The sequence below is a fragment of the Capricornis sumatraensis genome, chromosome 23 (assembly GCF_032405125.1).
Source record: "Capricornis sumatraensis isolate serow.1 chromosome 23, serow.2, whole genome shotgun sequence".
Classification (NCBI taxonomy): domain Eukaryota; kingdom Metazoa; phylum Chordata; class Mammalia; order Artiodactyla; family Bovidae; genus Capricornis; species Capricornis sumatraensis.
The window spans coordinates 45,478,360-45,500,973 of record NC_091091.1 but is presented as its reverse complement, the minus strand read 5'-3'; the positions used below and the strand labels follow the sequence as shown (position 1 = coordinate 45,500,973).

The 22,614-nt window shown below is 46.5% G+C and overlaps 1 protein-coding gene across 1 annotated transcript in view; it reads left to right on the top strand.

Moving 5' to 3' along the window:
* The window catches only part of ADAM12 (ADAM metallopeptidase domain 12), a 388,314-nt gene extending 366,294 nt beyond the window's left edge, over positions 1–22,020 (top strand). Inside the window, exons 22-23 of the mRNA XM_068961374.1 lie at positions 17,003–17,133; positions 21,904–22,020. Of these exons, the coding sequence (XP_068817475.1) occupies positions 17,003–17,133; positions 21,904–21,964 (192 nt within the window). The 3' untranslated portion in view covers positions 21,965–22,020. The remainder of the gene's footprint in view (positions 1–17,002; positions 17,134–21,903) is intronic.
* The last annotated feature ends 594 nt before the right edge of the window (positions 22,021–22,614 follow it).

Sequence of the window (22,614 nt, the reverse complement as noted above, 5' to 3'; positions counted from 1 at the left end):
GTTTTATTTATGCTGGGTGGTTTTTTTTTATATATAAAAATTCCAGTTTTGGGTATTTATTAATCCTTGGTGAATCCTCCTATTCCTTTTGTGCTTACAAAGTCTTCTCCCATTTCAATCAAGACCCACCTGTAACTTGTTTATTTTGTTGCCCGTTGATGGTACTTTTACATTCATTTTGGGAACTTGTCTTGGATTTGCATTAGTGGAAGGGATGAGTACTTTCTAAACTTCTCTGGGCATATGGATTTTTTCGAGAATCTGATGAAAACTATGAACCCTTGAGAATGCACCCATATGCAATACTTCGTACACAAATTTCAGTAATTCACAGAACCCGTCAGCCTCTTCTCCAAGGATTCTCTTGTCCTGGGGCTTTTCCTGCCTCCCTGTAAGTAGCTCACCTGTGTACCATGTGACACTGGGACTCTCACTAATAAGGAAGGATATTTTTACTTGCTGGTGTCTTTTTTTCCTACCAGCAGTGAGTGCCTACAGAAGTGATGATGCCTTCAAGATTTCCTTTAAAGCAGGCCTCAAAAAAGGGCTTCATTCTGTTTTATGAAACTAAGGAAATGTTACCCTTTAAACATTAGTAACTGAAAAATCCACATTTCTCACTCCAGGCTGGGGTCTGTCTGGAGCTTTTCCGAGACATATGATCTGGATTAGGCTCGCACTTTCTCATCACGCCGAGGGGACCGGCATTAATCCCATGCAGGTGCGGCGCCTCTGGGAGGTGGTTCTTGTTTGGCGGCACAGATCGAACCCACTGGCCCTTGGTACCTCAGCATTACCTGTGCCCTGTCCCCCAGGACGCGATAGACACACGCTCGGTGGCTAGCCCTGCCTCATCCATCCAGGCTTACCATCTACACTTTCCGGAAGGAAAACACTTTCATAAACACCACGTTAGCGGTTGACCTCACGTCCGAAAGGTAAGTTAGTTCTTTACAGAAAATGCTCCATCTTGCCATCAAGTGTTCTGTGTGATCTTTAAAAATCAAGGACAGTTGAATCAACTCTCTTCTCTTGTCCACAGATGGGCCTTTCTGGGCTACCATTTCCTTCTCAGGGAAATGAGCCTTGCAACTTAAGCTTCTCAGCTAACTCCTTGGCCTTGATCGAGGAAGCGAACTTTCATTTCCCTTTCATCCTGTCAGCTCTTTGAGAGGAAAAGCATTCAGTATATTCATCTGGCTTTTAGCTGACTGCTCCTGAGTTCTCCTGAAACATAGCCTGAGCATGAAAGGCACAGTGTGGGCTTGAGAAAAGGCTAGAAAAATGATGGAAGAAAAAAAGAAGTCACACACAGGGGTGTGTGGTCACATGCAACTGCACACAGGCAGGGAGCCTGGTAGAATACCGTTGTTTTGCCTGGCACAGTCCTGGCCCCGCTCTGCCTGGCATGTTATGCTCACAAGTCACCAAGAACAGGCATGTCAGTGAGGAGGTCAGACAAACCAGCCCACTGCCAGCTCACGGACCACTGCAGAGGGCCCAGGGACAGCACTGCATAGAGAGTTCATCTCAGACTCTGGAAGAGAAAAAGGAGGAAAGAAAAACAGGGCAGGTTCCAGGAGTGGCGACCGGAGGACCCCAGAGGGTTTGGGGCAGCTTGCTGATGATGTTGTAGCCACGCGTTCCGGGAAACAAACTCACTCAGAAGGACGATGCCGATAGTGCAGTGCACTTTATTATGCTGGCAGGCCCAAGGCAGAGTCTCCTCTTAGCCAAGGACCCCAACCAGTTTTTGTGAAAGCCTTATATACCCTAAGTGTTCGTGCCCAAACCCACCTGCCCAAATTCCCTGAAACTAGTCTGAACAAAGGAAAAGAAAGATACAATCAAAGTTAACCTGTGATTCACATGCCTTAAGCCTAGGTAGTTAACTGTGGACAATTATCAATAGGGCTGTGGTCGTACCTGTGGTCATACCCCAATAAGCATAATAGATGTTATGATTCTGTTGGGTTACATAAATAATACGGTATTCTTTTAGGGACAGAGAGTCTAGGTATGAGCCCTGGGGCTCTTCCATCTGGGGTCTGGTTTTCCAGTTGGTCTGTCATTTCCATAGATACTGGGCGTATAGCTCAAAGTGCACAGTCCGGCCCAAGATGGAGTCCTGCTTTCACATAGAGCCTCTTCAGTTTCCTCCTTCAGTGATGTGATGGTTAATCTTAAGATATTTTAGGTGGTTTTTTCCTCTGGATTACAAAAGTGTTCAAAAACATACAAGCTTGCACCCGTACGATCGTGTTAAAGTAATATATATTAAAGAGGAGCATGTGTCCGAGCATGTGTCCCGAGCAGAATTCTGGAAGTGCGTCTTCGGGCGGCAAGCTTGAGCTCTGACACCCAGGCAGGGAATGAGACTGCGTCTGGGAGCTCACGAGCTGTGCTTTGTAGCATGAAATGATTCTTTGCCCTGACCCCAGACATCATCCATAAAGTCAACTGACTTGACTTCCACGAGGGAAGGGGGCTCTGAGAGGCCCTGGGCAAGCCAGAGACTCCAGAAGAAGTAACATCTGACACGGAGTTTTATGTTTTCCTTTTCTGCCTGCCAATTCCCTTCCATCCTGAAACCTCAGCGCAGGGTGCAGACCACTGCAGCCTGGTGTGGGTCTCAGGTTGGTCGGCAGATGAGGGAAAGGCCGCGGTTACACCAGGGGCACATGTACGGGGGAGAGGACGGCTCCCTGCAGGCTCAATCCTGAGCTGCCAGGAGAGGATCCAGCCTGGAGGAGCCCAGGGTGGGAGGCAGTGGGCACAGCCCCCTGACACAGACGGCACCCAGGGACCCTGAGAGAGCTCTGGGCATGGGTGGAGTGTCGTACCATCACCCAAGAGAGGGTCTCAAGTCACTAAAGATGAATTTAAAAAAACAAGTGTGGTTCAAGAGACTAGGAGGTGTGACGACACTTGGGTGATTGTCTTACCTGCCAAACCCCCAGTGTGCCCAAATGCGTTCCCTGCTGAGACAAGGAACAGGCTTGGGGGGCAAACTCTGGAGTTTCGTTAGATTTCTAGGATGCAGCAAACTGAAATCCTTTATGCACTTTATTATGACTAATAGGCTTAATTCACTTATCTAGAGTTTAAATAAGAGCACGTTCAATGTCACATCTAAGAAATAGATTTCTCCACTCACAGAATTATATCTAGAGAAGTCTGTGCTAAGAAGTAGATCGAAATGCAATTTTCTGCTGTCAGACTGCAGTGTGCCATGATTCTACTGGGAGTATAAGTGGCACCTTCAATCCATAGATGGGCCATCCTTCAAACGAGTAAAAACCTCATGAAAGCATCACTTAGCACTTATCTGTAATTTTTTTAAGGTTTGCTCCATAAAACAGCATTTGAACTGTACATGCTGATGTGTGACCCTACTTGGATTGTTTTATTTTTTTAAGCCCTTCATTTCCTGGGAAAAGTTAGGAAGTGGTTTTCCTCCGTAGAATCTTATCAGTGAGTAATGCTACTGACCTGACTGGCTAAAGTTGTTTTTCCAGTTAGATTAGCTTCTTTACTAGAACAATAGGAAAAAAGAAGAAAAGCAACTGAACCTATCTCTTAGATTGATTTTTGCTGAATTCAGGTCCTTTCTTGAGACAGCAGATGGGCTTATGAGAATATCTGCCAACCCTGTTTCTGGCACGCTTCTGTGCTGCAGAAATTCCAGCAAAAGCAGGATTAATTCCTATTCTTAGTCTTATAACCGAATGGTCTATAGTTGTATGTGTGTGTATGCCTGTTTGAGTTATTACCCTAAGTGTTTTAGGATAAGGAGCATCTCAGTTGTGTTTTGAGTTGTTAAGAAACAGCAAGCATGAGTTGAGCGCCAGTTATGTGGTTAGTGGCCCCAGGCTAAGTGCTTTGCAGGCGTTTCTAACCACCTGGAGGGGTCTAAGAGGCAGACCACCAATACCCCATTTCACAGAGGAGGGAACACAGCAAAGTGAAAGTGAAGTCGCTCAGTTGTGTCCGACTCTTCACGGCCCCATGGACTGTAGCCTACCAGGCTCACCCATCCATGGGATTTTCCAGGCAAGAGTACTGGAATGGGTTGCCATTTCCTTCTTCAGGGAGGATCTTCCTGACCCAGGTATCGAACCCGGGGCTCCTGCATTGCAGACAGACGCTTTACCCTCTGAGCCATCAGGGAAGTTCACGGCAACATGAGGCCAAATAGCAAGACCCCCACAGTGGAGATCAGGGCTGCAGACTTAACATGGCTGCACAGGCAGGTGGATACAGAGGGGGCAGAAGGAAGAAACGGCAGGAAGACAGTGATGGCGAGCAAGTCTTAGATCACCGGCTGCCTCGGCGATCTTTAATCCATTTTCCCCATTTTTGCGATGGGGTAGGATGGGGAAACCTCACATCCTGCAAAGCCTCATACAGTAACAGGAGAGGCTTGCATTTCTCTCCACTTTTGCTTATGACAGTATCATGCTCCAGCCATTTGTCTTGACTGGTCTTAGAACCAGCCCTTGGTCAGAAGCATAGCAGTGGTTGTGTTGCATTCCAGATACTCATGGCATCTTTTTTCTAATGTATTTTTAAGTGAAGGATAATTGCTTTACAACATTGGTTTCATTTCTGCCATACAGCAACGTGAATCAGCCAGAGGTGTACATACGTCCCCTCCCTCTTGAACCTCGCTCCCGCCTCCCACCCTTTCCCACCCTTCTAGGTGGTCGCAGAGCCCCGGGTTGAGTTCTCTGAGTCATGTGGCAGATTCCCACTGGCCATCTAGTTGACATATGGCAGTGTAGATGCTTCCATGCCACCCTCTCCATTCGCCTCACCCTCTCTTTCCTCCCCCCGACCGCCCGTTTCCATAAGCCTGTTCTCTATGTCTGCCCTCCATTCCTGCCCTGCAGATAGGTTCATCAGTACCATCTTTCTAGATTCCATGTGAAAAATCCTCCATGCATTGTTTGTAGAGGTGAGATTTTCAGTTCAGTGTTTCTGACATTTCTCCTCCACACCTTATCTGTGTCTGTAGAACATACCACGCACTGTATTTTGTAAAACAAGGCTGCCCGATATTGTACATCTCTTCTAAGATGGTAGAGCAATCAGACTCGATGTAAGTAGTGTCAGAGGGAAATGGGGACAGCTATTCCAAAGAGCCCTCCCTCCCCCAACCCACACAAAGAGTGATGAACAATTAACATGGGCTGTTACTTATAAGCAATAACTATTCACTCATAAAGGATACAAATAGGAGCAAAGCTAATTTAGACCATGATTTCAGAGCCATGAGGTCCTGGCCAGTCCCTCTGAGGTTGAGCCCAAACTTGCAGAGTTGTCTGCCACAGAACGAGTTCACATCTGAATTTATTTGAATGAGGACTTGCACCATTCTGATCTGTGTGGGCATCTGATACTTAAACCAGCCCTCACAGAGGTTGCAAGCCTGATGATCTAGAGCCTTGCTTGTCAGAAATGCCAGTACATACTGAGAAAAGGAAATCTGTGTGTCAGGATATACTCCCAAGGAAGGGAGGTGAAATACGAGAAAACTGATCGTTATCAAAACCTGTATTATGCAAGCCTAAAGCTGGGGAGGGTCCTCTGTGTCTTCTCTCTGCTTCTCAGATTTCATCCTTTTACCCAGATGTCCACCCAAGACCCCCCTCCTCCCGAGCCTTCCTGCAGTCCTCCCAGGGGTCTCCTCACTCACCCGCCGCCTCAGTCCAGAGTTACCTGGGCACCTGGTCTGCTCCATTTCAGAAGGCTGCTGCTAAGTCGTTTCAGTCGTGTCCGACTCCGTGCGACCCCACAGCCGGCAGCAAGAGACTGTTATTCCTTTCCAGGCACACCTGAGCCCTTGCGCACACCGTGAATGCAGTAGACGTGTAGGAAGCACACTGGACTAGGTGAATTCTCAGTAGTAAATAGTAAGCCTTGTCACGGGATCGCACACTCCCTCGGGGCCCACCCGACCAGTGAGCTATAGGTGAGTAAAGATCTTAGGCACTTCATCTGATGAATCCAAAGTAGAGCTACTGCCCAGCTAGAGCATAAGACTCTTAAATCGTAGCTACCAAGGTTTGGGACTCCTGCTCGCTGCTGCCTACCCAGTAACTTCCAGGAATTTCAGCTAAAATATTTGGGGTTTCATATCATCTACTGAGGCTTCCCAGGTGCCACTCGTGGAAAAGAATCGCCGATCAGGGCAGGAGATGCAAGAGACATGGGTTTGAACCCTGGGGCGGAAAGGTCCCCTGGAGGAGGAAATGGCAACCCGCTCCAGTGTTCTTGCCTGGAGAATCCCGTGGACAGAGGAGCCTGGCGGGCTGCAGTCCGTGGGGCTGCAAAGAGTCAGGCATGACTGAGTGACTCAGCACAGCACATCACGCACTAATACTCACAAGACAAACACATCTGATGAAGGTGGAAGCACCTTCATCTCCCTGGAGAGAAATGACTTCAGAGGGAAGCCATTCAAGTGATTACAGTATTCAAAGGAGTGTTTGTTTTCCACTCACTTCTATTACTGTAAACACCCAAATTGTACATGAAAAAAAAATGGATGCCTGACACTACCTTTATATTGTAATGGCAATGGATGCCTGTAGCTAAAAATTCCAACAGTTGTAAAGGGTTATTTGGAAAGTAATCCCCCTCCCACCTCTATCACCAGGCTCACTTCCCAAAAGCAGTCATTAACACTAGGTTTTTGTAAAATGTAATTTAGAATACAGTGAAGAGTCTCTTCCACCCGTCTCTCTCTGCAGAGTGAGAGGTTATGGAAAAGTTGGGAATTTTCAAACACTCGAAATTAAAAGGTACAGTGAAGCCTCTCTACCCATCATCTTCAGCAACCATCACCCTGCTATCGCTCTTATTTCAAACCTTGGATCCTAATTTTGAAATGAAATGGCAGCACACCTGGTACTTCTTTCCACTTTGGTTATTCCAGATCGACCGAATCCTTTTCACTGGCTGTGTGGTATTTCATGGTAAGACCGCACTGTAAGTTTTTAACCTGTCCTTTACTGATGGCCACATGGGTGGTTTCACCATTTAATACTTCGAACAGGCATATTCTTGCCCAGGCACCTTGAGCCCATGTTTGACAATGGATGTGGGACAAATTTCGGGGAGCACAATTGCAGATCAAAGGCCACATGCAATAGAAACTTGATAGATAATTGCTGATCAAAGGCCATATGCATTTAGAAACTTGATAGAGGAGGCAGAAATGCCTCTAAGCGATGCATCCCTATTTCTGTTCCCCAAGTCTTCATCAATGCAGGGCGTGCAGAGATGTTTCTTATCTTTGCCAATATGATAGGTTGAAACAAAAACTACATGTCTTTCTTCCTATGTATGAGATGGGGGACCTTTTCACAGGTTTAAAATCTATTTGTTTTTTCCCTTTTTCGTAAACTGTTTTGTCACCTTTTTTTGCCACTTTTTGTTGTTAAAAAGGTTTATCTACCCAAAGATTACAAACGTGTTTTTCTATTTCAAGTAGCTTCATGATCTTTTTTTCACATTTAAGTATTTGATCCATCTGCTAGTGTATAAAATGAAGTAGGAGTCCAGCTTTATTTTTCTAGATAACCTCCTGACTAATCCTTAGCACTGTTCATTGTGTTTGTGTATTTATCTGTCCTTTATTGGCTTATCTTTTCTATACTAGATTTATCTGGCTCCTCCTCCATTCTTCGTTGTTGTTTAGTCTCTAAGTCTTGTCCGACTCTTTGCGACCCCATGGACTGCAGCAAACCAGGCTTTCCTGTCCTTCACCGTCTCCCAGAGTTTGCTCAAACCCATGTCCATTGAGTTGGTCATGCCAACCAACCATCTCATCCTCTGCCACCCCCTTCTCCTCCTGCCTTCAATATTGCCCAGCATCAGGGTCTTTTGCAATAAGTCAGGTCTTCACATCAGGTAGCCAAAGTATTAGAGCTTCAGCATCAGTTCTTCCAAGGAACATTCAGGGTTGATTTCCTTTAGGATTAACTGCTTTGATCTCCCTGCTGTCAGGGGGACTCTCAAGAGTCTTCTCCAGCGCAACAAGTTGAAAGCATCAATTTTTTGGCACTCAACCTTCTTTATGGTCCAGCTCTCACATTCCCCTCCACTCCACCACTCTCAGAGAACCAGCCCTAGATTTTATGTATAATTTTCCTTTTACTGCCATTAGACCACAGAAACATTACTTTCATCTCCCCTCTACAAATTTGAGATAATATCTCTCTCATTGGACTTAGTGATAATTACATGGAAACATATAACTTTATTAGGATATCTGTAATGTCTCTGCTAAATGATAGTAACTTTTATTCTACTTTTTATTCTGCTCTTATCTTTATCGCTTCCATTCTTCTTTTGTACTTAGCTTTTCTCTAACTTCTTAGATCGTTATTTCACTTATATTCATATTTGATTACATAGCATGTAAATCTAGAAGTTTCCCAAGCACTGACTTATCTGTGCCTGTTCTCATTTTTGCGTTTACCATGTTTATAATTTTAAAAGAGTCTATGTTTTCTCTTTTGTTTTCTCCTTTGGCCCAAAAATTGAAATTTATTCTGCTGTTGCTAATATTTTAAATAGATTTCCCTACTGTCTAAAAGCAGAGTGTTTCTATGAAACCTTTCATAAGCCAAAATGGCATAAAGTAAAGAAGCGATTACCCTAGGACACAGCTTGTTAAGGGATGCAAATCAGATAAAGCACAGATGCTCACCAACAGGGCTCAGAGCTCTGGCGGGCATGCTGTCATTCCTGGGGCAGGAGCTTGGTGGTGCCACCCCCTCTGCTCAATACCTGTTGCCCCCACAATGCTGAAAACTGACTATTTGCCTTTTTGTGCGTGAAAGCAAAGATCCTCTTCAGATTTCTGTCGGTTACTGAAAACAGGTACTAACGTAGGTCTTTCATAAAAGTGAGGGTCGAGCAAATATATAAATGTAAAAATGATCCAAAATTCACCCATGTTTATACTACATAGAAATAACCATTGTTACCTGTTTCTCTAGGTATACAACTATTTAACTTTCAGATATATCCATATATTTCTTTATTAGAAAAGGAAAAATTAAATAGCATAGACTGCTTCAGCCCACTCCAGATACAAGCTCTGGCCTACGTTTGGTGTTGATTTTCTATGGGTATGTGCATGCTAAGTCACTTCAGTCATGTCTGACTCTTTGGGACTCCATGGACTGCAGCCCACCAGGCCCTTCTGTCCATGGGATTCACCAGACAAGAATAACTGGAGTGGGTTGCCATGCCCTCCTCCAGTACTTTTCATATATTTTTCCGTAAGTAGGTATCCATGAGTAATATATATGATTAGTATTTGTTTTTCAGTTTATATAAATGGTATCAAACTAAGCGTAACAAAATATGTACTTATCTGTGTTTTTCTTTTTGTTTCTGGATGTTCTCTTCGGTTCTTACTCAGCTATGAGGCTTGTCTTTTATTTTTCATAATAAGAACGTTTGCTCCAATAATTTCAAAATCCAAAATCTTTGGGTGTGTTACTGCTGAGGTTTTATCCTTCCCTCTCTTTCTCTCTTTCTCATGATTCCCTGCCTCCTGGTCACTTCCTGTGAGCTTACTTCACTGGAAAGTTCTCTGGGAGCTCTTGCAGGTCTATGACGAAGGCTGTTCCCCTCAGAGAGGGTGAATTTGTGTCTGTCAGGTGGCCAGGGCAGCACCAGCTTGAGGCCCAGTGAAATGACTCAGGGCTTACTGAGCCACCCAGGTGATGGGTGTCACGCGATGTGACGTCAGCTTCTGGTCCAAAAGGGCAGTTTGTGGTTACAGGTCGGTCTGCCGAGCACCAAGGGAACTCTCCCTGCAGTCTAGCTAGGGATAAGGGAACTGTCCCTGCAGTCTGCTAGGGATGGACAGTGATAAGCGTTGATTTCTGGAAGATTCTTACCCTGAGGTATAGTCTTCTGCAGAGCCCAGCTTAATCAAGGAGAGATCAGAAAGAGAACTGGGACGGGTGCCGACCTTTAACCCCTGCATCCCTCACCTTAAAAGGGGATCAGAACCAAACCCCAGGTTTCCCTAACTGGGCAAATACCTATAGCTCCAGTGTGCTACTTAGCCCTTTGGGCTTCTCCTTTCACTTAGATGCTGGCCTGATAACATCTGACTATCTCGTAGCTCTTGATGCTTTTAAGGAAAAAAAATTAAATATATTCTAGCCAACAATTTTAGGGAGAAGATAGGTCAAAATAACCCAGCCCATCATGCATCTAGAAACGGATGATCCACCTCATAACTTCGGTTAGTTCTGTAATGTCTATCTTACAGAACTGTCTGTATTACAGCGTGTAACATCCACTTTCTGTTCTGTAGGCATAATTCCCACAGCTTTGTTAACCTGAGGGCTACACTGAAGTGGTTTAGCACTCAGTCTTTGCCACTGAGCCATCCTTTTCCTGTCTGGCTGAAGTCCGTTCTGTTGGACTTTCAGAATTTCTTCTAGAAGAACTCAGAACACATTTTCTCTGACTTTTTGCATGTTCAAAGACATCTGGGTGTTGCTTTACTTCTTCAATGATGTTTTAGGCATAAAATTAATGGATCACACTTCCCTTCCTTGAAACTCTTCCGTGCATGCTTCCTCTGTCTGCTCTGAAGAAATCAGAAGCTGGCTTATCTTTTTCTCCTTGTAAGGGACATGATTCTGTATCCTTGAAAGTCCAGTGGCTTTAAAGAGTTGTATCTTATTTCCGATGTTGTTGTTGTTATTGTTCAGTTGCTCAGTCATGCCTGACTCTTTGTTACCCCATGGACTTCAGCACGCCAGGCTTCCTTGTCCTTTACTATCTCCTGGAGTTTGTTCAAACTCATGTCCACTGAGTCAGTGATGCCATCCAACCATCTCACCCTCTGTCGCCCTCTTCTCCTCCTGCCCTCAAGCTTTCCCAGCATCAGCCTTTTCCAATGAGTCAGCTCTTCGCATCAGGTGGCCACAGTATTGGAGCTTCAGCTTCAGCACCAGTCCTTCCAATGAATATTCAGGGTTGATCTCCTTTAGGATGGACTGGTTTGATCTCCTTGCTGTCCAAGGGTCTCTCAAGGGTCTTCTCTAACACTACAGGTCAAAAGCATCAATTCTTCAGCACTCAGACTTCTTGATGGTCCAATTCTCACATACATGACTACTGGAAAAACCATAGCTTTGACTATATGGACATTTGTTGGCAAAGTAATGTCTCTACTTTTTAATATGCTGTCTAGGTCCATCATAGCTTTTCTTCCAAGGAACTTTTCTTTTAATTTCATGGCTGAAGTCACCATCTGCAGTGATTTTGGCGCCCAGCCTAATAAAGTCTGTCACTGTGATGAGTCTCATGCACTTCCCCAGGGAAACAGTGTACACTTTCCAGGACTTGACTCTTTCAGAAAAGTTCTTGCACATTAATGGTGAGTATCTTTCCTCTGTACTATTTGCTCAGATCACTTTGCCACCATTCTTTGTCCTTTACCCTTGACCTTTCCCTCCTTTGCCTCGGCTGGACCCCGGTAGCCTTGACTGTGTTTAGTGCATCCAGGTCCTTGGTTTGCGTTGTTGCTTTTGTTTTCCCTTCCCTGTTTCTCTTAACTTTTGCCAGCTCCTTTTTTTGTTTCTTTACATACATACGCATTTTTGCCAGCAGGTTCTTAGTTGGCCCTTTGTTTATTGTGGTTCCTTCCTTCCTTCTTTCAGTAGTTTTGATTAGTGTGTCTGAATTCCTCTTTAAAGGAAGGGAGGGCTTCCTGGGAGGAAAGGCCAGTTGCAGGCCAGTTGGGGGAAGGGCCAGGTTAGAGCTCAGGACCAGCTCTTACATTGCCCACCTCCTAGGGCACCGTGGGTACTGCAGGCTTTGAGGGATGGTGGTGGTTTGGCCTCCTCTGCTCCAGCAGAGACCCTGCCAGGACCCTCCCCTGCTCTGCGCGTGCGCAGATGGCTGACCTTGTCTGCTGTGCCTTCAGCCCTGACCCGCGTGTCAACTGCGCACTCCCGTGTCTCATCCTTGGCAGGCAGGGTGGGTGCTCTTCCAGGTTCTCCCTTTCACGGGCTCTTCCCGGCCCAGCCTGCGGCACACTTTGCATCCTTTTCTCAAATATTCAGCTTTCCCAGAAGTGGAAAAAAGAAAGTGCATTTTCTTTACTGTCTTCAGGTGGTTTTAGAAGGAAAGAAGGACGGACCTCTTCCAGCTAGGTGCAAACATGTTCTTACAAGGACGCCTGCCTCTTCTGAATAAAGAGTAAAAAGAAGTCAAGGCATTTCCCCGGGAACCAGTTATCCCTGTTGTTATCAGGAAGCATCCATTCCTGCAGGGCCAGGGATGGGCCAGATGGTGAGCAGGATCCATGCTGCCCTAGCCCCAGCTCAGCCCTGCACAAGCTCACTGGGACCCCTGTGGCATCTCTGGCATTTTCCTGCAGTAACATCCGGTCTTCCTGGGGGGATCCCCTCTGGAGAAGCAGGATGCACTTCCTCTTGCTGATCATGCAGACGGAGATAACAGTTGAGAATTCTCTATGACGGTCAAGGCAAAGGGCTATATTTGGATCTAAAAATTTATTCTCATCCCTCTAAAAATTATTTGAAATATGTGACTGTTGCTAAGACATGAGCAGAAAATGGAGAAATGAGAACACGATTTTTTTGGTAATTTTATTTATTTATTTTGGGTTGCACTGGGCCTTTGCTGCTGTGTGAGCTTTGCTCTAGTTGCAGCGAGCGAGGGGGCTCCTCTCTAGCTGTGGGGTGTGGGCTTCTCATCGTCGTGACCTCTCCCGTTGTGAAACACAGGCTCCAGGGTGAGTGGGCTTCAGCAGTTGTGCACTAGGGCACAGTAGTTGCAGCTCCCGGACTCTAGAGCACAGACTCAGTAGTTTTTGGTGCGCAGACCCAGCTGCTCCATGGCACGCGGGATCTTCCCAGACCAGGGATCGAACCCAAGTCTCCTGCATTGGCAGGTGGATTCTTTACCGCTGAGCCACCAGTGAAGCCCGAGACCACTCTATTTAATAACAGATCATGGTTTTTCTCCGCTACCTAGGGGTTAAAGAGAAAGGGGCATCTGAACTTGTTTCCTTTTTAAAAATGAAAGTCAGACTAAAGAAATGTCTATTGAGTGTGGAGTTCATGTTCACTGAGGCCTGGAGTCATTCCTCTGCTAAGTCCTGATGGCCCTTTGTGGCCAGGTTGGATTGGACTTCTTCGGGAAAGCCCAGGTCCAGGTTTTGCAAAGGCAGCCTGAAAAATGATGCCTCAGAGGGAGTGCGGAAGCTGCGCCCTTCTCTCCAAGGTCAGAGCAAGGGCGGCAGGGGCTTCTGCCCAGATGATTTGGGCTCCAGGTCTGATCCGTGAGAAGCGAGGACCCCTCATCCTTGACTAACTACTGTTCCATGAAGCCAGTTTGTCCCAGTTGGGCCTGGTGGGAATCTGGCATCTTACCTAGGTGGCTACCTGTTTCATGTTTCCATAGAAACCTGTCCTGCGTGTGGCAGGAGGGAAGCGAAGCAGATTGGTATTTCTGCTGAGCCCAGGTTTGAATCAGAACTTTCAATCAACATTTCAACTCTTTGGGCTTTTATCACAACAGTGACTGTATAATTTGTCCTCTAAACCAGGAAACAATGGAAACAGTGTCAGACTTTATTTTGGGGGGCTCCAAAATCACTGCAGATGGTGATTGCAGCCATGAAATTAAAAGATGCTTACTCCCTGGAAAGTTATGACCAACCTAGATAGCATATTAGAAAGCAGAGACATTACTTTGCCAACAAAGGTCCGTCTAGTCAAGACTATGGTTTTTCCAGTAGTCATGTATGGATGTGAGAGTAGGACTGTGAAGAAAGCTGAGCACCGAAGAATTGATGCTTTTGAACTGTGGTGTTGGAGAAGACTCTTGAGAGTCCCTTGGACTGCAAGGAGATCCAACCAGTCCATCCTAAAGGAGAGACAAGTCCTGGGTGTTCTTTGGAAGGACTGATGCTAAGGCTGAAACTCCAATACTTTGGCCACCTCATGCAAAGAGTTGACTCATTGGAAAAGACCCTGATGCTGGGAGGGAATGGGGGCAGGAGGAGAAGGGGACAACAGAGGATGAGATGGCTGGATGACGTCACCGACTCGATGGACATGAGTTTGAGTGAACTCCAGGAGAGTCGGACATGAACTGAACTGAACTGAACTGAGCAACTGAACTGAACTGAAACCAGGACACATTAGAGAGACTGTGATTAATAAATTCAACAGTACCATAAACTGGGCATGTCCCAGGCAAACCAGAATGAATGGCCCACCTAATTACCTCCTAGGCTTCCATGATAAATCCAAATATATTGTGATACATTGTAACATACATCTCACATTCTCTCCAGCCTTGCAGTAAAAACCTGACGTTATCTTTACTAGCAAGACTAGATACTTATTCATACTTAGTGGCAAAACTAGTCATCATTTGGTCATGAATTATTTAATCTTCAAAGTCTTTCAAGTTTATGGGTGCATGCGTTCCATTTTTACGGTGCCCACTAATATCTCGCTCATAGTTTTCTGCCATCTTACAGGAAACGGAACTTGATTTAGCGCCATGGTTTATCACCCAGAGTGAGTCTGTTGGGAGGCTTATGACGCTTTTATTAATTTTTTTTTTATTGGAGTATAGTCGCTTTGCAAGCTGTGTCAGTTTCTGCTGTACAGCAAAGGGAATCAGCTGTACATATACATATATCCAGTCTTTTTTCAATTTCCTTTCCATTTAGATCTCCACAGAGCTCTGGGTCCCCTGTGCTCTACAGTAGTTTATCTGTTATTTATTTCATGTATAGTTGTGTGTGTGTGTGTGGCAATCCCAGTACGATTAGGGTGCTTTTAAGTGGTTCCATTCACTCCTTCAATAATAGTAGCTTATTGGTCACTGTGTGCCAGGCTCTGTGCTAAGAGGTTAATAGATCGTCTCTCACTTAACCCTTGCATCACCTTCTCTCTACAACGTGGAGAAGTGGCGTAACTCAAGTGTCTTCTCAGAGTGCATCGGCGCGGAGCCTGGTCAGATACGCAGACAGCCTGACCTCAGCGCTTGTGCTCGCTGTGGGTCTGTTTCCCAGGTGAAGGGTGTGTTCTCTCTTACATTCTGCAGGCTGTTAGTGTTTCCTTAACTGAGCACTCACGTGGAAATGTCCCTTGTCAGTCTGTTCCTGTTCAGTGACTCCCTCCTCTCCCATTTTGTCCTTTGTCTCAACTTGGCATATTTTCCATGCAGCTGTGGTTGACAAACTTCTGTGGTATTGTAGCTTCCTTTGCTTTACAAAGTGAAAGTGAAACCCGCTCAGTCGTGTCCGGCTCTTTGCAATCCCACGGACTATACAGTCCATGGAATTCTCCAGGCCAGGATACTGGAGTGGGTTGCCATGCCCTTCTCCAGGGGATCTTCCCAACCCAGGGATTGAAGCCAGGTCTCCCACCTTGCAGGCAGATTCTTTACCAGCTGAGCCATAAGGGGATAACATTAAATGGGGGAGGACGACCATATTGTCACATTCTTTGAGCTCTGACTGCCATGGAGATGTAATCAGTGGGGTGAGTACCAGGAGAAAGTCAACTCAAATGTTCTTAAATCATCTTGGGTGGTCCTGGATGTATGGAGTACTGAGTGCTATCACAGGGGGTGAGGCCATCTGTTTATTAGTATGTCCTGTCTTCCTTGAGTTCCTGGCACCCTTTCCTGCACACTTTCTGTGCACGAGCAAGTGTTTCTAGGCCCCAAGGCCCAGAGCAGGTGCTGTCTTGATGCCTGGGTTCACCCTGGGCTCAAAACAGTGCTATCAAGGCTCCCTGACTTCCCACCATGGCTCCAATGAACCCTCCCGTCACAGTAACCAAGAAAGGAACCCCAGGAGCACAGGTGCCTTTTAATCATTGTTATCCACGTTCTGGGAGTTTCCCATGCATGATGTAGTCCTCATAACAATGCTATGAGATGGGTCTTCGTTTTCTCCCACTTTACACCCAGAGAAACTGAGGTTCAGAGAAGTCCAGAGACTTGCACAAGTCCCAGAATGTTGGTCTTTGCATAAAACCCAGAGCAGAAACTCTAAGTTCATGCTCTGCCCACCCTCTACTGCCGGCTCCCTCACTGGCCTCTGGTGGACGTGGATTTTCCTCCTGGGTGTCATTTTCCAGGCGTGTTGGTGACTCTGAACGAATCCTTAGCAAGTATTTCAGTAGAAGAACGGAAGTGCATTTTATGGGGAGCAGCGTGACTGACGCCATGTTGGTGGGAGAGGGTGGCCCCGTCCCTGTCTGGTTCACCCACAACTGAACTGGTTCTGTTAGAGGGTTCCGGCAAATCTGAAGAAACGAGTGTGTTCCTTGAAAAGATTTTCACCAGCTTCTCCTGTTGGGCCTTTCTAAAGTGAAAAGAAGCCTGAAAAGCACAGGGGAAAGTTGACATCCTCTGGGTAACAGTGGACCAGAGACGCCAGCAACTCTACATCCAAGGTCGGTCAGCAATGTGGCATCTAAAGACTCGTCTTTGAGTGTCTGTAACTAAATGATGGTGGTTTGGTGGTTTAGTCGCTAAGTCATGTCCGACTCTTGTGACCCCATGGACTGTAGCCTACCAGGCTCCTCTGTCCATGGGATTTTTTAGGCAAGAATACTGGAGTGGGTTGCCATTTCCTTCTCCAAGGGATCTTCCCGACCCAGAAATCGAACATGGGTCTCTTGCACTGCAGGCAGATTCTTTACTGGCTGAGCCATGATGCTGTGGATAAATCTTTAACACAGCACGCACACACACGCACGCACACACACACCACCACACCTGTACGGTGAGGGGACTGTAGTCAGAAAGTTTAAAGGAAGTGAAAGTCATGCTGTGTAGCAATGTAACCGCCCTCCTCTCCCTAGCCCACTCTCCAGGGGACTCTGATGGCTTCTGAAGTCAGTGTCTTGTCCGAGTACACGGAGATGGTGATCATGCCTCACCTTCTGGTTTATTGCAGGGAACTCGTAAGCCAAGCCCCCCTCGGAAGCCGCTGCCTGCAGACCCTTTGAGCAAGACGGCTCGCCTGGCCAGCGCCTCAGCCAGGTCCCCGGGACGGCAGGAGTCTGTGCTCCGCCTGGCGCCCATCAGGTTGGTGACGCACCCGCTTCCCTCTCTTCCTCCCCGAAACCATGTGCGCCAGCTGCACGGGCCACACTTCTCAAGCCACTGGAGGACACGGGAGTGTGGTGCCGGCTGTGTGCCCCGCACTCCCCACCCCTGGGAGCAGCGTAAGACAGATGCAAGGGCAGATCTTGAAGCAGCTGGGAGCTACAGAATTGGTCGCTCTTAGCAGTGATCTCAGCCTATCCGTGAGATCAGCTCAAGATCGAGTAGAACAGATCCTTCAGAGCAGTGGCTGATGCTCTGGGCCAGGCCACAGCCAGCCGCCAAGCAGTTGTGATATTGGAACAGCGGGACACCTGTCTCCAAAAATATGACTGGGACTGTGACGGCTTCTCCTCGGTCCCTGGGATCCTGAGAAACGAGGTGAGGTTGGAGGGCCAGGGATGAAAGGAGGGGAGTGGAAGAAGTTAGGCTGAAGAAACTGCTGGGCAAGGTTAAGCGGGAGCTTCCCACTCAACCGGCAAAAGGAATCGCCTTTGCGGACTGAGTAGCTGCTGGGGGTCATCCACTCTGCCCTCCCCCAGGGGACTAGGCCCAATCCTGACTTGGGCAGGGAGGTTTAACCCAGCGGTGTGCTGGAGCCAGCTCCCATTGGTTTGCAAGAACTATTAAATTTCCAGGAATTTAGCCAGCTAGGTGTTAAGCCTGGGCCTTCTTTTAAATTACGTAAACTGGAAATGATGCCAGTTATATTAAAAACAAAAGTAATAAATGCTCAGAGCCCCAAACTTCCATTTTTTTTAAACTACATTTCACTGCCACCCACTCTCTTGAGGTCACCTACATCGTCATTTCTGTGTGATGGGAACACCACACCCTGGCCACGACACAGCTCTTCCATGCTCAGCCACGTCCTGTTGGGAGCGTGAGTTATTTATACCATGGAAATCGACAAGCACCACAGATCCGGGGCCTCTGACTTCCCCCACCATGGCGGGTAGTTAAACATTTACCAGCTCACAGATGGGTTAAACCCTCAGCCAAAACACATGCGCCCCCTTGGCAGAGAGCTCACTTTGTGAGCAAGGTAGGGGTGCTGGCCAGGCCCTGGGTTCAATAATTCAGCATCTCCAAGGGGAAGGCATGCGTTCGTGAGTTTATTCCAGCTCTCGGGGAAAAAATGTTTGGCCTGTGAAAGATCTGTGTAATAAATCTCAGAGATAAAGCTGGTCAGGGGGTCGGGACAGTGGTTTGAATCCCAGCTCTACAAATACAGAAACACTGCAGAGCATCCTAATTATTTCACTGTGGTTTGTACACTGATCTTGAAGTTATTTTTCTAGTTTTCAAAGGAAAAAAAACCATGGGCAGGAAGGTGGGGAAGGCCCTCTTTCATCTTACTGAAGTTTAGTTGGTTTTCAGTGTTCTTTTCTACCGTACCGCAAAGTGATTCAGTTATACCTGTACTTTCTTTTTCTTACTCTTTTCCATTAGCGTTTATCACAGGATAGTGGATACAGTTTCCTGCGCTGTACGGGAGGACCTCGCCGTTTATCCAGTCTATACTTGGTAGTTGGCATCTGCTGACCCCACACTCCCACTCTGTCCTTCCCCTCCTCCCTCCCCTTTGGAAACCACAAGTCTGTCGTCTACGTCGCTGCCTCTGTTCTGTAGATAAGCTCATTCGTGTCATATCTCGGATGCCACACAGAAGGGATAGATGTCATATGATATTCGCCTTTCTCTGTCTGACTTCCTTCACTTAATGTGATAGTCTCTGGGTCCATCCATGTGGCTGCAAAGAATATTTCATTCTTTTTTTATAGCTGAGAAATATTCCATTATATATAAATTATACATACCACATAGAAAGGCCTTTTTTTTTTTTTGCTCTTCTCCTGAGGGAGTGGGTTTTCTTTTTTTTTAATTTTATTAGAGTATCAGTTTGGTTCAGTCGCTCAGTCATATCAGACTCCTTGCGACCTCATGAACTGCAGCATGCCAGGCCTCCCTGTCCATCACCAACTCCCAGAGTTTACCCAAACTCATGTCTATTGAGTCAGTGATGCCATCCAACCATCCTCTGTCGTCCCCTTCTCCTCCTGCCCTCAATCTTTCCCAGCATCAAGGTCTTTTCAAGTGAGTCAGTTCTTCGCATCAGGTGGCCAAAGTATTGGAGTTTCAGCTTCCAATGAACACCCAGGACTGATCTCCTTTAGGATGGACTGGTTAGATCTCCTTGCAGTCCAAGAGAATCTCAAGAGTCTTCTCCAACACCACAGTTTAAAAGCATCAATTCTTCAGCGCTCAGCCTTCTTTATAGTCCAACTCTCACATCCATACATGACTACTGGAAAAACCATAGCCTTGACTAGATGGACCTTTGTTGACAAAGTAATGTCTCTGCTTTTTAATATGCTGTCTAGGTTGATCATAACTTTCCTTCCAAGGAGTAAGCGTCTTTTAATTTCATGGCTGCAATCACTGTCTGCAGTGATTTTGGAGTCCAGAAAAATAAAGTCAGCCACTGTTTCCCCATCTACTTGCCATGAAGTGATGGGACCAGATGCCATGATCTTCGTTTTCTGAATGTTGAGCTTTAAGCCAACTCTCTAGCTCTCCTCTTTCACTTTCATCAAGAGGCTTTTTAGTTCCTCTTCACGTTCTGCCATAAGGGTGGTGTCATCTGCATATCTGAGGTTATTGATATTTCTCCCGGAAATCTTAATTCCAGTGTTTCTCATGATGTACTCTTCATATAAGTTAAATAAGCAGGGTGACAATATACAGCCTTGACATACTCCTTTTCCTATTTGGAGCCAGTCTGTTGTTCCATGCCCGGTTCTAACTGCTGCTTCCTGACCTGCATACAGGTCTCTCTTATTAGAGTATACTTGGTGTATACACAGCATGGTGATTCAGTTATACGTATATATATTCATTCTTTTTTGGATTCTTTTCCCGTATAGGTTATTACAGAATATTCAGGCAGGTTCCCTGTGCTATATACAGTAGGTCCTTGCTACAGTAGGTTGTCTGTTTTATATATAGTGATGTTAATACCAAGCTCCTAATTTATCCCCCACACACACACATCCCTTGAGTAAAACCTAAGTTCGTTTTCAAAATCTGAGTCTGCTTGTTTTGTAAATAAGTTCATTTATATGATTTTTTAAGTTAGATTCCACATGAGTGATATTTTTCTTTGTCTTACTTTATGTCTGAGCACTATTCCACTGTATAGATGTACCATATCTTTATCCGTTCCTATGTCGATGGACATTTAGGTTGCTTCTTGGCTATTGTAAACAGCGCCGCAGTGAACACTGGGGTGCGTGTATCTTCCTGAATTACTGTTATCTCCAGATGTGGGGTTTCTGGGTCACATGGTAATCCTACCTTCAGTTTTCTGAGGGACTGTCATACTGGGTTCTACAGGGGCTGCCCTAGTTTACATTCCCACTCACAGTGTAGGAGCGTTCCCTTTTCTTCACACCTTCTCCAGCACTTATTGTTTACAGACTTACTGATTTTTAATTGGAGGATAATTGCTTTACAATGCTGTGTTCGTTTCTGCCATGCCTCAGCATGAATCAGCCCTGATGGGTATACATATGTCCCGTTCCTCTTAAACCTCTCTCTCACCTCCCACTCCATCCTACCTCCCCCGCTTCTAGATGGCTTAGACTTTTTAGTGACAGCCATTCTGACAGGTGTGAGGTGGGGTACCTCATGGTCCTTTTGATTTGCATTTCTCTGATAATTAGTGACGTTGAGCATCTTTCGTGGGCTTTTTGGCCACCTGTGTGTCTTCTGTGAGCTTCCCTGGTGGCTCAGAAGGTAAAGCATCTGCCTGCAATGCAGGAGGCCCGGGTTCAATCCCTGGGTCGGGAAGATCCCCTGGAGAAGGAAATGGCAACCCACTCCAGTACTCTTGCCTGGAAAATCCCATGGACGGAGGAGCCTGGTGGGCTACAGTCCATGGGGTCGCAAAGAGTCGGACACGACTGAGCCACTTCTTTGCAGAAATATGTATTGAGATCCTCTGGGGAAGGCCCTCTCTTAAATGATCTCAGGCAGCTGCCTGTCTTACCTCTGCCAGTTGATGACACCAATGCGAGCTGGTTCTGTCTCCACCTAGAAGGATAACACTCTGTCTGTTCATCCCTGAGGGATCCCATGTGCCCAGCTTCACTCCCCATCCTCTGCAGCCACCTCAGGACAGTCGCTGCTGGGCACGCTGTGGCTGGTGGAAGACAGGATACACGGGCAGTGCAGATAGCCCCTGGGTTATGCAGTCAGTACCCCCAACATGTCAGTCATTCTTTATGTTGACTTACTGAAATACTGCTTCTCTGGACATGGTGGGTTAAATGAAATATGACTAAAATTATTTAGTCTTTTTTTTTTTTTTTCATACAAGGGCTAGAAAATTTAAAGTTGCATGTGAGGTTCACCTTTGCGGCTTACACTGTTCTGCTTCATGGCATTCTTCTCGAATCACCCTGTGGATGGACAGGAGGGGCAGCTTTGAAAAGGGTCATAAACGGCTGAAGACGCTGCAGCCCTCAGCAAGGTCCTTTCTGAATCTGCCACCCCTGCTGCTGGCAAGAGCCACTGGTCTCCAGCACCTGAGCTGGGGTGGGGTGGGGTGGGGGGGCAGAGGTGAGATCTGACCCTGGAAGCCCATCACAGCACAGGAAACGGTATCTCCAACCCAGGCATCAAAGGATGGCAGAAATCGCTGGCAGGGCCTCTGACCACAGTTTTGTTTTCTCCTCTCTTTTCCTCCAGACCTGCTCCGAAACAGCCCCATCCAGTGCCCAGACCCGCCCCCATCGCCTACGCTAAGTGAGAAGCAAGCCGACACCTTTGTTCAACAGTGAAGACACAAGTTTGCACTATCTCTCAACTCCAGCTGGAGGTTGTGTTTTTTTTTTTTTTTTTTGTACCAACGTTTAGAATTTTTTAATTTTTCAAACACCATGATTTGAACGAACTTTGAGCTACTGCCGTCGGTGCTGTGCTGTGCTATGGTGCTCTGTATACTTACTTGCTCAGGTACTTGTAAATTATTAATTTATGCAGAATGCCTTTTACAGTGCAGTGCGCTGTAGTGGGCTTTTTTTAAAAAAAAAGAAAAACCCATCACTGAGTTTTCCATGGAAGGAAGGCTTGTTGTGCTTTTAATAGTTTAGTGAACTTGAAATACCGTGCTCTTTGGGATTCTGGACAGGATGTTATTTCTGATGGAGGCTTCATGAAGAGGGCAGTTGCCCAGCTTACCCATGGCAGTGGTTCTGGTACCAGACACCAAATGAGAGACCCCAGGTAGAAGGCCTGCTCTGAGGCCAGAGCCTGGCTTCAGGTCCAGGCTGGGCTGGGCCTCCAGGGATATTCTGGACACTGTCACAGATGATGGGCTGGCCCACCAGGGTTATCCCTGGAAGGTCCAGGGATCGCAGGGAAGGACCTGGCTTCTAGCCAGGGGGCTCCGGAGAGAGC